The sequence below is a fragment of the Scardinius erythrophthalmus genome (assembly GCF_964197995.2).
Source record: "Scardinius erythrophthalmus genome assembly, chromosome: 15".
NCBI lineage: Eukaryota > Metazoa > Chordata > Actinopteri > Cypriniformes > Leuciscidae > Scardinius > Scardinius erythrophthalmus.
The window spans coordinates 18,092,560-18,105,447 of record NC_138235.1 but is presented as its reverse complement, the minus strand read 5'-3'; the positions used below and the strand labels follow the sequence as shown (position 1 = coordinate 18,105,447).

Here is a 12,888-nt window from a genome sequence, read left to right as displayed (position 1 = left end):
AATCCCTGCTGATCACAGCAGCAGGCACAAGAGTCTCAACTGGGAAAAAGAGGTAAGTGGAACTAGACTGGGATAGCCGTGGGAGTGCAGGCAGGGTCATTATGGCTAAACTAAGACTGGGGAGTTGCTCAAGAACATTTCAGTCAATCAAATCCTGCCCCTAACAGTCTCAGTCACAAGGACTCTCAGAGCCCCCTAATAACCACAGTACCACAACCCACGTATGTGCACGACAAAGCCAGTAATGCTCTATTTTTAAATAAAGAGGTCATGGTAGTGGGAATATAAAATATATGGATGCTCTTGTTAGAACGAGATCTTGCATATTGGTCAACATACCCTGTCGTCTAGTTACAAATGAGGAAAAGCATAAGATTGCTTTGGATGTTTGCATTTGAATTAGGGCTGTCAAAGTTAGCGCGTTAATAACGCGTTAACGCAAAATCATATTAACGGCACTAATTTTTTTAACGTGCGATTAACGCAGCGCGTATTTTCTGTTTGACCCGTGGCCCAACCCCTAGTTGGAGAAATGGAGATACACAGTGTTGCTAACTTAGCGACATTGCAGACCCCTTTAGCGATTTTTTCCCTTCAACAAAGCGCCAAAACCTTATTTAGTTTCTGAGAATCTACCGGTACCGCCGGTACTGCTCTCCCAGCACGCGCGCGCGCCTCTCTCTCTCGCTCTCTCTCTCTCTCTCCGTCTCGCGCGGAGGAGCAGCGCTTTAACTCAGTTAAGCACAGATATTATGTTGCTTCTCTATTTTTACAAGTATAGCCGAAATCAGAGCACAGATATTGTCTTTATCTTATGTGAATTTGATTTCATCAGACGACGGCTATGGGATCAAATTCCCGCCAAATATATAGCGGTCGCGTATAAAAAAATAATAAGCGTGAATCAAAAATTTAAAAACACATGTAAAAATATATTGCACAAACTGAAAAAAAGAATGCAAAATGATCAGAATAGCAAACAACGTGGTCACGGATCAAAATATAATAAGCGTGAATAAAGAAATAACAAGCATGAATAAAAACTTTAAACACATTAAAAGTTATTTTGCACAAAACTTAAACTTATGGTCATGCTTTGTTAAAAAGTATGGTTTTATTACTGTGTACTTTGTGCTTTCTTGCATTTTCTGCTCATATTTTACTCTTTTGTACGCTTGTGATGTTTTTCTCTTCGCTCTTCTTTCTATGTTCTGCGCTTGCTCTTCCAAATGTTGCAGTTCGAGTTTCATGTAAATTAGGGCGGGCTTAAGCGTCACCATTGGTCCACTAGTTCTAGATTGACAGATACTCCTCTAGCCAATCAATCGAAGAGGGGAGTTGACGTCACACTAATGCGACCTGTGGTACAAGCTGTTTATGTTTGTACAATTTCTTCAATTCCATTATAATATACTAAAATGTTATTTTTCTAATACTTTTATATACTGTTCAATTTCTTATGTGTGCTTTGATATGTGCATTTATTAAATTAATTATTTTCGCTTGGCATACCAGCGTGATTGCGTCACCGCCATAGACTGTAAAAAAATAGGTCACCGCACACATAGATATCTATGACCGCACACTTCAGTGGGTGGTGCGCGCCCGTGAAGCACTTCATTCTGAGTAAATATAACAACAAAGAAGCTCTGCTGCACTCTCTTTTATTTCATTTTTCTTTAATCATTATACTCCTTTTCAGGAGTGCTACACTTACAAGGGAAGACGGCAGTTCAATCTAACTTTACAAAGACTTTTTAAGCAGTAAAGCTATCTGAACTCTGGACATAAATAATTAAATTCATTTTTTTTTAGATACATGAGAATGTTAATGTGCACACTGGTAATTGGTGTTAAACAATATTACTTGGCTCATGATGTCAATATGTTAAGGCTGCTGTAAGCGAAACATCCTGCAATTATGAAACACTACAATTCGTTGCAAAAACTAAGTTAAAAACGGCCATTGTCTGAAGACTTTAGGACTTTGACCTGTCGCCGCTACGCATTGCCTACCTTTTTTTTATTAACCTCGCCAAATTTGACAAGATTATTGAAAATGATTGTGTTACAGAGAAGATATACAGAAACCAGTTGAATTTAATACAGTGATTTATTACAAACTTACTGTGTTTACTTACATAGCTACATAATTGCATATTACTTTCGAATTAATGTTTTAAATATAGCTTAAAATTTGAATACAGCAACATCTCCATCAGCGATAGGTAACGTTGTTTCTAGAGTGCCGCTGTCCTGCAGAGTATAGCGTCAACTCCGATTAAAAACCTCACCTGTCTTAAATATCCTAAAGACGATGATTAGCTGGTTCAGGTGTGTTTGATTAGGGTTGAAGGAGCTAAACTCTGCACCCAGGACCGACATTACACATCCTTGTTATTGATTAAATATGAAAGTAAAACGGCCAGTAGGTGGTGGCTGCTCGGAGAAGATCGACGCTCGCGGTGCCAGGTCCAGTGCATTAGAGGTGAATGATGGATCATCAGACAGGCATAACTGTAACAGGTCGTTGTTAGGATGACGAATTTAACTATACCATATTGCCAGGTATACGTATACCGGCAACAGTTTGAGTTGCAGGCACACATGCAGTTTAAAGGTGTCCTGTTGATGGTCGTCTTCCCCTGTATAACAAGTAAGCATCAGCAGCCACGAGTCGCATTGGTGTGACGTCAACTCCCCTCTTCGATTGATTGGCTAGAGGAGTATCTGTCAATCTAGAACTAGTGGACCAATGGTGACGCTTAAGCCCGCCCTAATTTACATGAAACTCGAACTGCAACATTTGGAAGAGCAAGCGCAGAACATAGAAAGAAGAGCGAAGAGAAAAACAGCACAAGCGTACAAAAGAGTAAAATATGAGCAGAAAATGCAAGAAAGCACAAAGTACACAGTAATAAAACCATACTTTTTAACAAAGCATGACTATAAGTTTAAGTTTTGTGCAAAATAACTTTTAATGTTTTTAAAGTTTTTATTCATGCTTGTTATTTCTTTATTCACGCTTATTATATTTTGATCCGTGACCACGTTGTTTGCTATTCTGATCATTTTGCATTCTTTTTTTCAGTTTGTGCAATATATTTTTACATGTGTTTTTAAATTTTTGATTCACGCTTATTATTTTTTTATACGCGACCGCTATATATTTGGCGGGAATTTGATCCCATAGACGGCTCGATTATCAGAATTTTTGTGCAGATTAACGTCTTGGAAGGGAGAGCTGGTTATGTCTTAATGGGTCGCGTTTCAGTCACCATTTCAAATTCATTCCGTTGTTTGACAACAGAAACAGTAAAATATACCAATGAAAACAGTTTTATTGAGAATTTAGCTTCATCAAGATGGGCACAGAGAGAGAGACAAACTACAATGTAATAGGCTAATAAATAATAAATGTACATTTAGTATTTTCAGAAGAGCTGCCCTGTCATGCAAAAATTTAAACATGTTTGTGTTAGTAAATTGCTCAGGGCAAAGAAAGAGAAGTAATGGGAACCTGGTATTTCTTTGTTCTTTCTATATGTGTCTAATAGACATGAACAAGTTCTTTGAAAAACATCTGTGACCTTTGAAACATGTCCTTATGCTCTATATTGACTGGTTTCAATAATAAACATACATTTGCATAAAGCATCTATATTTATCCATGCCCACGTTGATTAGAGTATTACAAACTTGAAAAGTATTAATTTAAGGTACATTTAGAACAATTTAAAAAAATGTGCGATTAAATGCGATTAATTGCGAGTTAACTCATGACAATATGCGATTAATCGCGATTAAAAAATTTAATCGATTGACAGCCCTAATTTGAATACAAGTTAACAATCACGTAAACAATCAATAAATGAATCTATTGCATTACCATTAACAGGACTGTTTAAATTAGGAATAACAAAAAAGTGTCATCAGAATGTGCTCTGTTAAAGGGATACTCCACCGTTTTTTCATATAAACTATGTTATTCCCTTAACTAAGAAGAGTTGATACATACCTCTCTCATCTCAGTGCGTGCACTCAATCGCTCTAGCGCGCGGTGACACTTTGAAAGCACTTAGCTTACCCCAGTATATTCAATGGTATCTAACAGCAATGAATTTAGAAGTGACCAAACACATCAACGTTTTCCCTATTTAAAAACAGTTACACGAGTAGTTATACGACCAAGTATGGTGACAAAATAAAACGTGGCGCTTTTCTAAGCGGGTTAAAAAGGAGAACTATAATGTATGGCGTAATAGCACTTTTGGAAGTACTTCGACTCGGCGCAGTAAAAAAATCACGCCTGATCCTCTTTCTACTATTGACAGAAGTGAGAGGAAGAGGATCAGGCGTGACTTTTTATCTCGCTAGAGCGATTAAGTGCACGCACTGAGATGAGAGAGGTATGTATCAACCCGTCTTAGTTAAGGGAATAACATAGTTTAATATGAAAAAACGGTGGTGTATCCCTTTAAGTTACAGCAATTATATAAGAGAAATTCTGTCATGTCAACTCCGAGTGTTTGGCATTCATTGTAATTTATATGACAATGTTGATTTATTTGGTCTTGGGAGAATAGATCTGCTACGCTGCTGCTGCAAAGCAATTACAGGACTTGCTACTGCCAATACATACACAACACGCTGCTGTGAGCAAGATATGCTGCTGCTTTACGATATAACATATATGAATTACCCATGGCAGATCTATACAAGTGGAGCTGGGGAAGGTGGAGGGTTTCTGAAAACAAGCTGCAACTTCTACAGCAAATGCTGAACAAGCATTTGAATGTTGAACAGCGAGCTCATTGGCTACTGATACAGCAGGAACCAATCAGCTGTGCCCTACAGAGAATGATGTGATTGAAAGCAGGTTCAGTTAAGAACCGATCAGCCAGCGCCATCTAGAGTTTCATGACAGAATTTTGTATTAGTACAATGGAAGGATATAACTCTGACCTTTTGGCTCTCCGTGTCACTGAAGGATAGACCGAAGTAGTCCTTCTCCAAGAGGTTGAGATGTTCACATACCGCATCCAGTAGCACTTGTCCTTTGCAGAGCTTCTTTACACAGAGATGAAGAAGAACAGAGAAAGAGCACAAGAGAAAAGGGACTGATTTAGTGTTTGTCATAGAAAATACCCCCTTCCGATTTTAATCAAAGTTGGGAGCATTGCTAGTCTCTTTACTGGGGAAAGTAACCTTTCCTTGAGTAAATGATGGTACCTGGATTTCTGGATGGTACCTGGATTCTAAAGCAGATTAGAGCTGGGCGATAATATAGTTTACATTTTGTGAGTATACAAGCAATCAAGCAGTTGAGATTTGCAATATCTAGAATTTATTGCTTTATGTCAGGTATGCATGTACGCAGATAATGTTGAATATATTTATTTATACCATGGTATGTCTGAATACTCAATTCTGATTGGCTTGAAGGAGTGCGTTCAATTAAGTAGTTCCAATCAGTTTAATCGCTGTTATACTAAAGGTACACCATGTAACTTTTGCACTCTAGCGGTTAATAAACAAAACTGCATGCATCTCTCACACGCACACACCAATAGCAGACTATGCTATGTTTCACCCGTTTCACTTGAAATAGTTCAAACAGTACAGCCATTGTGCGTCTCTGAGCAACACAGTTTCAGTTTCGCTACTGAATGAATCCACTTTTTTGAAAGAATCGTTCTAATGAATGACCCAACGACTCACTCAGTCACTACAGCCGTTTTGAACGAATCGTTTGACTGAATGATTCAATGGCTAACTCGGTAAGACAATGATTTGCTGCCACCTACTGGCGGTTTTAGTATAATTTAATTATAGCTGAGGTACTAAGGGACGAAGATTGAATGCTGTTTTTGTTTTCGGTCGTGATTATAACATATAGTGTAGGCCCAGATCCAGCCCACATCTGGTACGCTTTGAATCCACTTGCACCAGATGTGGCCCGGATCTGGGCCGACACTATGTTATTGTCTGGGATAGTTCTGGTTAAAGAGATAGAATGCATTTATAAATAGACCAATAAGAGCAAAATATGAGATAACATTATAAATATAAGAGAGATAAAGTAATTGCAGTCGCATTGCATACAATGGGTTTGCCCGTCTTTTTTTTTCTGGAGAAAGGTAGGGCATCTGCTGTTTCATTGAAAAAGGCCTTCTAATTGCAAAGGCCGCCTCTGACACACACACTCTCTCTCTCGTGATAATTCTTTCAAATAAATGTTGTAATTCATTCAGATAAATCTTTACTACTTTTCTTTGTGTCTGATTTAAAGCGTGCAGAATGTGACCATGATATAAGCGTGATAATCCACAGCTAAGTTTGCATAACTCAATTTTAATGCACTCCCTTACACATCTAACTTAATATAAGTAGCTGGGCAATAATATGTGTAAATATAAATATAATTAGATTACAGTCAAGAAGATAAGATTTCTCTTCAGTCATAGCTAAGCATCTGTGTGCCTCTCTGACCACACCCAGTTATTCTGCACAAAAGAGTGGCATATGCAACTCGCTTGAGACACCAGCTCTGGCTTTGCCTTTCTAAAGAAACACTAAGCACTCGCCGCCCAGGGAGCCCGTTTACCCGCGGCGACAGAGATACAGCGCAGCTGTTTCCATGGCAACAGAAGTGGTGAGGTTTTATGTGTGTGAGTCTGTGCATGTGTGTGTGTCGCTTCCCTGGCCTCTCATGGCTGAAGCACAAGGTTTTTTTTTTAAGAGGCAGAGAGAAAGAGAGAGTGGGTGTGCTACCATACAAAGGCTTCTTAAGTTAGCTAGGGAGCCCCTCAATTGCAACAGAACATTATTTTGGTATGTAAAGGCAATTTCATATTCATAAATAACATGAATTCATGTGAAAGACTCAATTTGAATGGATCCCTGGGTGCAGAACTGTACTCGGAGTTCTGACTAACATCAGTATACTGTGTTTATTGCCATTGGTGATTTCAGGCGGTATTGTACTTTCACAGTTTGCTTCCATCAGCAAGGCTCGTAATGAGATGTGCTCTACTGTTTGTATCTACAGTGTAGTGCAAAGATTTCTTTTTATTGATGATGTGACAGAAAGAATAAATGAAATGTACATTAACATGCTTTGGTACTTTAGATCTATTAGACTCTTGAGATTGTACTTCTCTCTTTGATCAACTCAAGAATAAGCCATTGTTTCAGTGGAGTCATCAGATATTTAAAGAGACAGTTTATCCATCCTCACTCAAATCATTCCTTCATCTGTGGAACAGAAAACAAGATATCTAGCTATATTCTCAGGCTGCTTTTTTCCATACAATGAAAGTGAACAGGTTATTATTATTGTAGTTAATAAACTTCTCATCACAACTGTCACAGCAATATATTAATATCTTAAAGTCCTCCTGTATTCAATAATTTTATACCTTAAAACTCATCTTTGATCACCAAAATGAAATATTTAAACGGTCCATGAATATGCTAATTAGCCCCACCTCCATTCGCTCACACCAGCTCAGAGATTCACTCGGCCAAATTACTGAGGTAAACGCTGCACAATGGTATGGCTCTTTACACATAGCAGTAATTAATATGATTAGCCTTTTGCTTGACTATGTTAGCAAACAGCTAATAATGCTGCTAATGTTACACAAACTATGTTCCCATTCATTTACTCACCCTCATGTGGTGGTTCCAAACCTGTATGACTTACTTTCTTCTGTGGAACATGACAAATATTTTGACTTCCTTTGTATTAAGAAAAAATAATAATAATAATAACTTATATTATTATATTAACTTATTAACTTATATATATAAGTTAATATAATAATATAAGTTATTATTTATTTTTTCTTCATACAAAGGAAGTCAAAATATTTGTCATACAGGTTCGGAACGATGGGTTTGTGTGTGTGTGTGTGTGTGTGTGTGTGTGTGTGTGTGTGTGTGTGTGTGTGTGTGTGTGTGTGTGTGTGTGTGTGTGTGTGTAGACGATTTGACAGCACTAACAAATAAACAATTTATAAAGAAGTAGGGGAAATGGCCTACAAACAGTAGAAAAATCTAACATTTTATTTGATGAAAACATGATATTGGTTTAAAAATTTTAAACAGTTGTAAAATTGTTTTTAGGCTTAATTTGTGTTGATATGGTTTATTAAAGCTACACTGTGTAATTTTTTTAGTTGATTCTTAGCAAAAAAAACACTTTGTTCTTTCAAAATGATATGTGCTCATTAATGTGTAATTACTTCTACCAACTAATCAAGTATTCTCGTAAGCATAGAATCTGCCATTTAGAATACATAGGAGCGAGTCGCTCGAATGGCGGCAGCCATGTTGCGCCTCCATCTTGAAAATACATTAGTCAAAGAGGGACATACCTGGAAATTCAAGCTTCGCCTTTCGAGTTTTTACACTCAGTGGCACCGAGACGAATGCGAGGGGGAGATTACTCGCGACTGCCGGCAGATTTGAAATAATACGGCCACCGTAGGAGTTAAAACGCCCTCGGAATGGGAGGGGCTAGAAAGTAATATTCAGTTGGTAGTCATAGACAATTTCACCGCTAGATGGGAGAAAATCCCACACAGTGTAGCTTTAAGCAATTTATCCATCCAGATCAGTGAGTGGTAACTAAACTAAAACTAAACTAAACTAAAACCATAAAAAAAACATTTTAGTTACTTAATATAAAATAAATGTTAACTAAAATAAAATATACAAAAAGATTAAACTTATTTTATTTCAGCTAGTTGTCATGGCAACATTTCTCATTTTCTCAGCTTGATGTAGGCTACTAAAATAACTAAAACTGAAATAAAAATGTATAAAAAATATAGATTTGTAAAAAAAAAATAATAAAGTTAAAAAGTTAAAGATAGGGTATAGGCAATTTGTTCCATAAACACTTTTTGTTATTCTGGTTGAAACTCTCTTCACATCCTGATAGCAATCAATAATAGAAGTGGTCTACATATAAAAAAATGACACGTCATAATCATAATTACAAGATAGCAAATCGTGACGTTCTACCCGGAGCTGTTCACGTCCTCAGACTCGGATTTATGCATTTCTATATCAACACTATCAACTCTGAAATTAATCTGCAGCATTCAGGTGGTACAAGTTGTTCACATTCATTATTATTGTAATTTTATGTGCCGTCTCTCGTCTCGTGAACCTTTGCAGACTGTGTGCATTCATATGTTTTGAAGGAGGCGTGGCTTTGGAGACGCTCTAAAAAGGGATGGTGGGACTTCACGCTTTTAAAGTTAGCTTGCTATTGCTAGCCACTCAAAATTGCCTACCCTACCATTAAATGAAATTAAAGTGGAAAATATTACACAAAAACACAATTCAAACTATTAATAAAACTAATAGTATCTCAATGATACTAAATAGACAGTGGCATACATGTAATGATTCACAAAGCATGGCCATAAACACGCTTATGAGCGTTTGAAAGCAGCCACTTGTGAATCAACATCCTTTTTTATTTTCTTATATGGAAAGGATTTTGGATATTGTATTCTTTCAGGCAGGTTTGGAAAAAGCTGAGGGTGAGTAAATGAAGACAAATTTTTTAAATCAGGGTGAACTTTAGCCAAGGGTGACAAATACACAAGCCTGGTATACCCTCCTCTGAAAGGCTGAAGCATTATTTACTCCATGGGACCACCAACATGACACAATTATAGATTTCCCATCCTCCTCCCCTTCAGTGAAGCGTACAAGACTGGAAGTATAGGCAGCCTTTGACCTTTAGATTGGACAGTCTGTCTCTCTTGCAGTAGTGTTGCAGCATCAGTAATGGCACACGGATGGGACACACTACCAGAGAGAGCCACGGATAAGACCCCAGAGAAGAGACATGTCTGAATACACCCTGGAAATCCATCAGCCAGCAGACCCCCGGGGCACACAGGCAGACATGGCACTGATCTCAGAGCAGTATGTGGCACTCCCTGGAGAGCTTTTTACCTATCAATGAACACCCTCCGCCCCCATCAGCCCACACTAGCATTCATTTCTCATGTGCTGAAACTCCCCAGAGCACTGCAGCGGGGGAACATGAAGCTGCAGTGCCGGGCTGTGAAATTCAGATGAAGGCATTGAAATGTGAGGTCCAGGGATCATCATCGTGATTTTTTTTTTTTTTTTTTAATTGCAATATCTATACATATTCCTATTGTCGATACAGCTGGTGGTTGGTATGGGTCAAATAGTGTAGCTTCAGTAAAGTTATTTATTTATGTGTATAAAATACAAGAAAAATGTGCAATATACTTCTTTGAAGGAGATATAAAATTAAACTGAATTTAATTTTTCACTCCAAATATTTTTTTTTATTAAATTAAAACTTATATTGCAGTGATTCTAATTTGCTTTTGATTTGCTGTTAAGTTTTCAAAAGACTAGGTTCACACATGCTCACATGAGTATGAAAGTGCTAAAATTATGTATTTTCATAGGACCTCTAATTTAAAGGACAATTACGGAGTAGCTAGCAATAGCAAGCTAGCTTTGAAAACATTAGATCCCACCATTTCCAAAGCCACGCCTCTTTCAAAACACATGAACGCACACAGCAGGATCTACAAAGTGTCATGTGTTAAACTACCAAATGTCTCAAAGCGCATAACATTGTCACGATCTGGCTCAGCTTGCCTTCAACAGGAACACGATGAAGACCATATAAGAATAAACAGGCTTTAATATCAGAATGCATACATAACCAAACTTAGCTAGTGCGTTAACGAGAACCGACAGGAAACAGAGAACAACGAGGAACTAAATACACAGAGCTAACGAAAATGATGAATGACAGCTGGTGAGATGGGTGTCCATGGTAATTGATGATGGCGGGAAACTCAGACATGGGAAAACAGGAACTAAAGAATACAAACTAAAAGTCCATGAAAACAAAACTAAAAGAACATGACTGTTACAAACATAACATAATAAAAATGCTCAACTTACAGAGCTCTTTCTTGTACCACCTGACTGCTGCAGATTCATTTCAGAGTTGATAATGTTGACACAGAAACGCATAATTCCCAGTCTGATGACGTGAACTATCAGGATGTGAAGAGTTTCAACTAGTATAATAAAAGGTGTTTATGAAAAATATTGCCTACCCTAACTTTGTGTTCATGTTGTAGAGTGTACTGATTATGTGCTTATGTTGCTGAGGTGTTTTTTTCCTGTTCCCACACTGTACTCCACACAGGAGCATAGTCTGGGGGTTGCCTTTTTCTCCTCACCTCTCCTCGTGTCATGCTGTATTTTTTTTTCCTCAATCCTCTGTCTTCCTGTCCTGTCTACCCCCTTTGTAATATTGTATGTATGTTTGTATGGACAGGTTGATGGCTAATTTCGCTGGTACTTGTGACTAAGTGACAATAAAGGGCTACTACTACTTTAAGACTCAGTAGCAAAAATGTTAGGAATTAGGAAGTTAGGAAGTTTGACTCATTTCATTGAATCAGTTCTTTCAAACCTTTTCAGTAAATCAGTTTAAAACACTGATTGAAAAATGTGTTTGCGTCACTATGGAAGTCTGTGCAATTTTACATGTTTTAAAATATTTTAGTAAAATAAATATCTACATATTGTTATTTTAATGCAAATTTTTTAACAAGAAACGATAATCATAATCTACTTTCTACTAATTCAACATTTAATAACAAATAGTTTCATCTTTCATCATAATCAATCTTTAGTATTCAGTAATAGTTTCTTGTTAAAACAGTTGTGCTGCGTAATATTTTTGTGGAAACCATGATAGTTACTTTTTTCATGACTTTTTGATAAATAGGACAGCATGCACTTATTTGAAATATAAATCTTTTGTATAATGAATGTCTTCACTTTCACATTTGATCAATTTAATGCATCCTTGCTGAATAAAAGTATAATTTCTTTCAAAAAATACATATAAACTAAAACATTTTGAAAATCACAACTAATCTTGCTGGTTAAGCAGTCGGCAGAGGTGTGGTTGAATTGAGCACTACAGCACAACAGTGTGTGAAATAGCTGTGAGCCCTAGAGGTCTAGCACCGTGTTTCTTTAGAGCAACACATATTAGTTTTAGCACATGCAAGCAACTGCTGTACCTCCACCCCGGTCTCATAGGCAGATCCATCTAGCAGAGTGACTTTCACAGGCACTGTCTTTGGTCTTTTGGAGGATTTCTGCGGGGATCTGGAAATCCTACTTGGCGTTTTCTCCGAAGAATCATCCGTGTCTCTGTGCTCATCTGACATCTTTGAATCGTGATCCTGAATAAAAGTGATCAAAGAGTGTAGTTTAAAAAGTCCAAACAAATTTTAAAACAAATCTGCTTTCCGGTCTAGAAACGAAAATGGTCTGAATTCAAAAGTAATGCATGAAAGTTTGCATGTTTTACGAATGAATCTCAAACAATAGAAAGTTGCATGGCATTGTCAAACATATTATAAGGCATGATATTTTAATAAACTAAACATCTTAAGCTTACCATATAACCTCCGTCTGCTGTATTCTTTGTGGTTGAACTTCTCTCTGACATAGCAATCACTTGCAGTCCTAAAGTAATAAAAAAAAGATTAGGACAAACTCATTAAACAGATTAAACTTTCCACTCACTCTACATATTAATTTCATATTAACTTCTTTATGGGCCTAACAGGCTAATGAGCATACTTTAATGAACATGTACATACTGTGAATTTGACCGTTTACAACATACTGGTGCTACTTTCATGTCTCTCGTATCCAGTATTCCACAAAATGAACATGTGTTTGGAACAACCTGAGATTATTGAATAATTGTCAGAATTTTCATCTTTAGGTGAACTATCCCTTTAATATGATTCGATAGTAGAAGAACAAACACATCTGTTG

At 37.2% G+C, this 12,888-nt stretch overlaps 1 protein-coding gene across 1 annotated transcript in view; it reads right to left on the bottom strand.

Annotated features, from left to right (window-relative positions):
- Positions 1-12,888, bottom strand: part of LOC308703061 (band 4.1-like protein 1) — a 67,583-nt gene that overhangs the window by 26,128 nt on the left and 28,567 nt on the right. The window contains 3 exon segments of the mRNA XM_081386328.1: positions 4,966-5,070; positions 12,120-12,284; positions 12,503-12,570. Coding sequence (XP_081242454.1) covers positions 4,966-5,070; positions 12,120-12,284; positions 12,503-12,553 — 321 coding nt within the window. The 5' untranslated portion in view covers positions 12,554-12,570.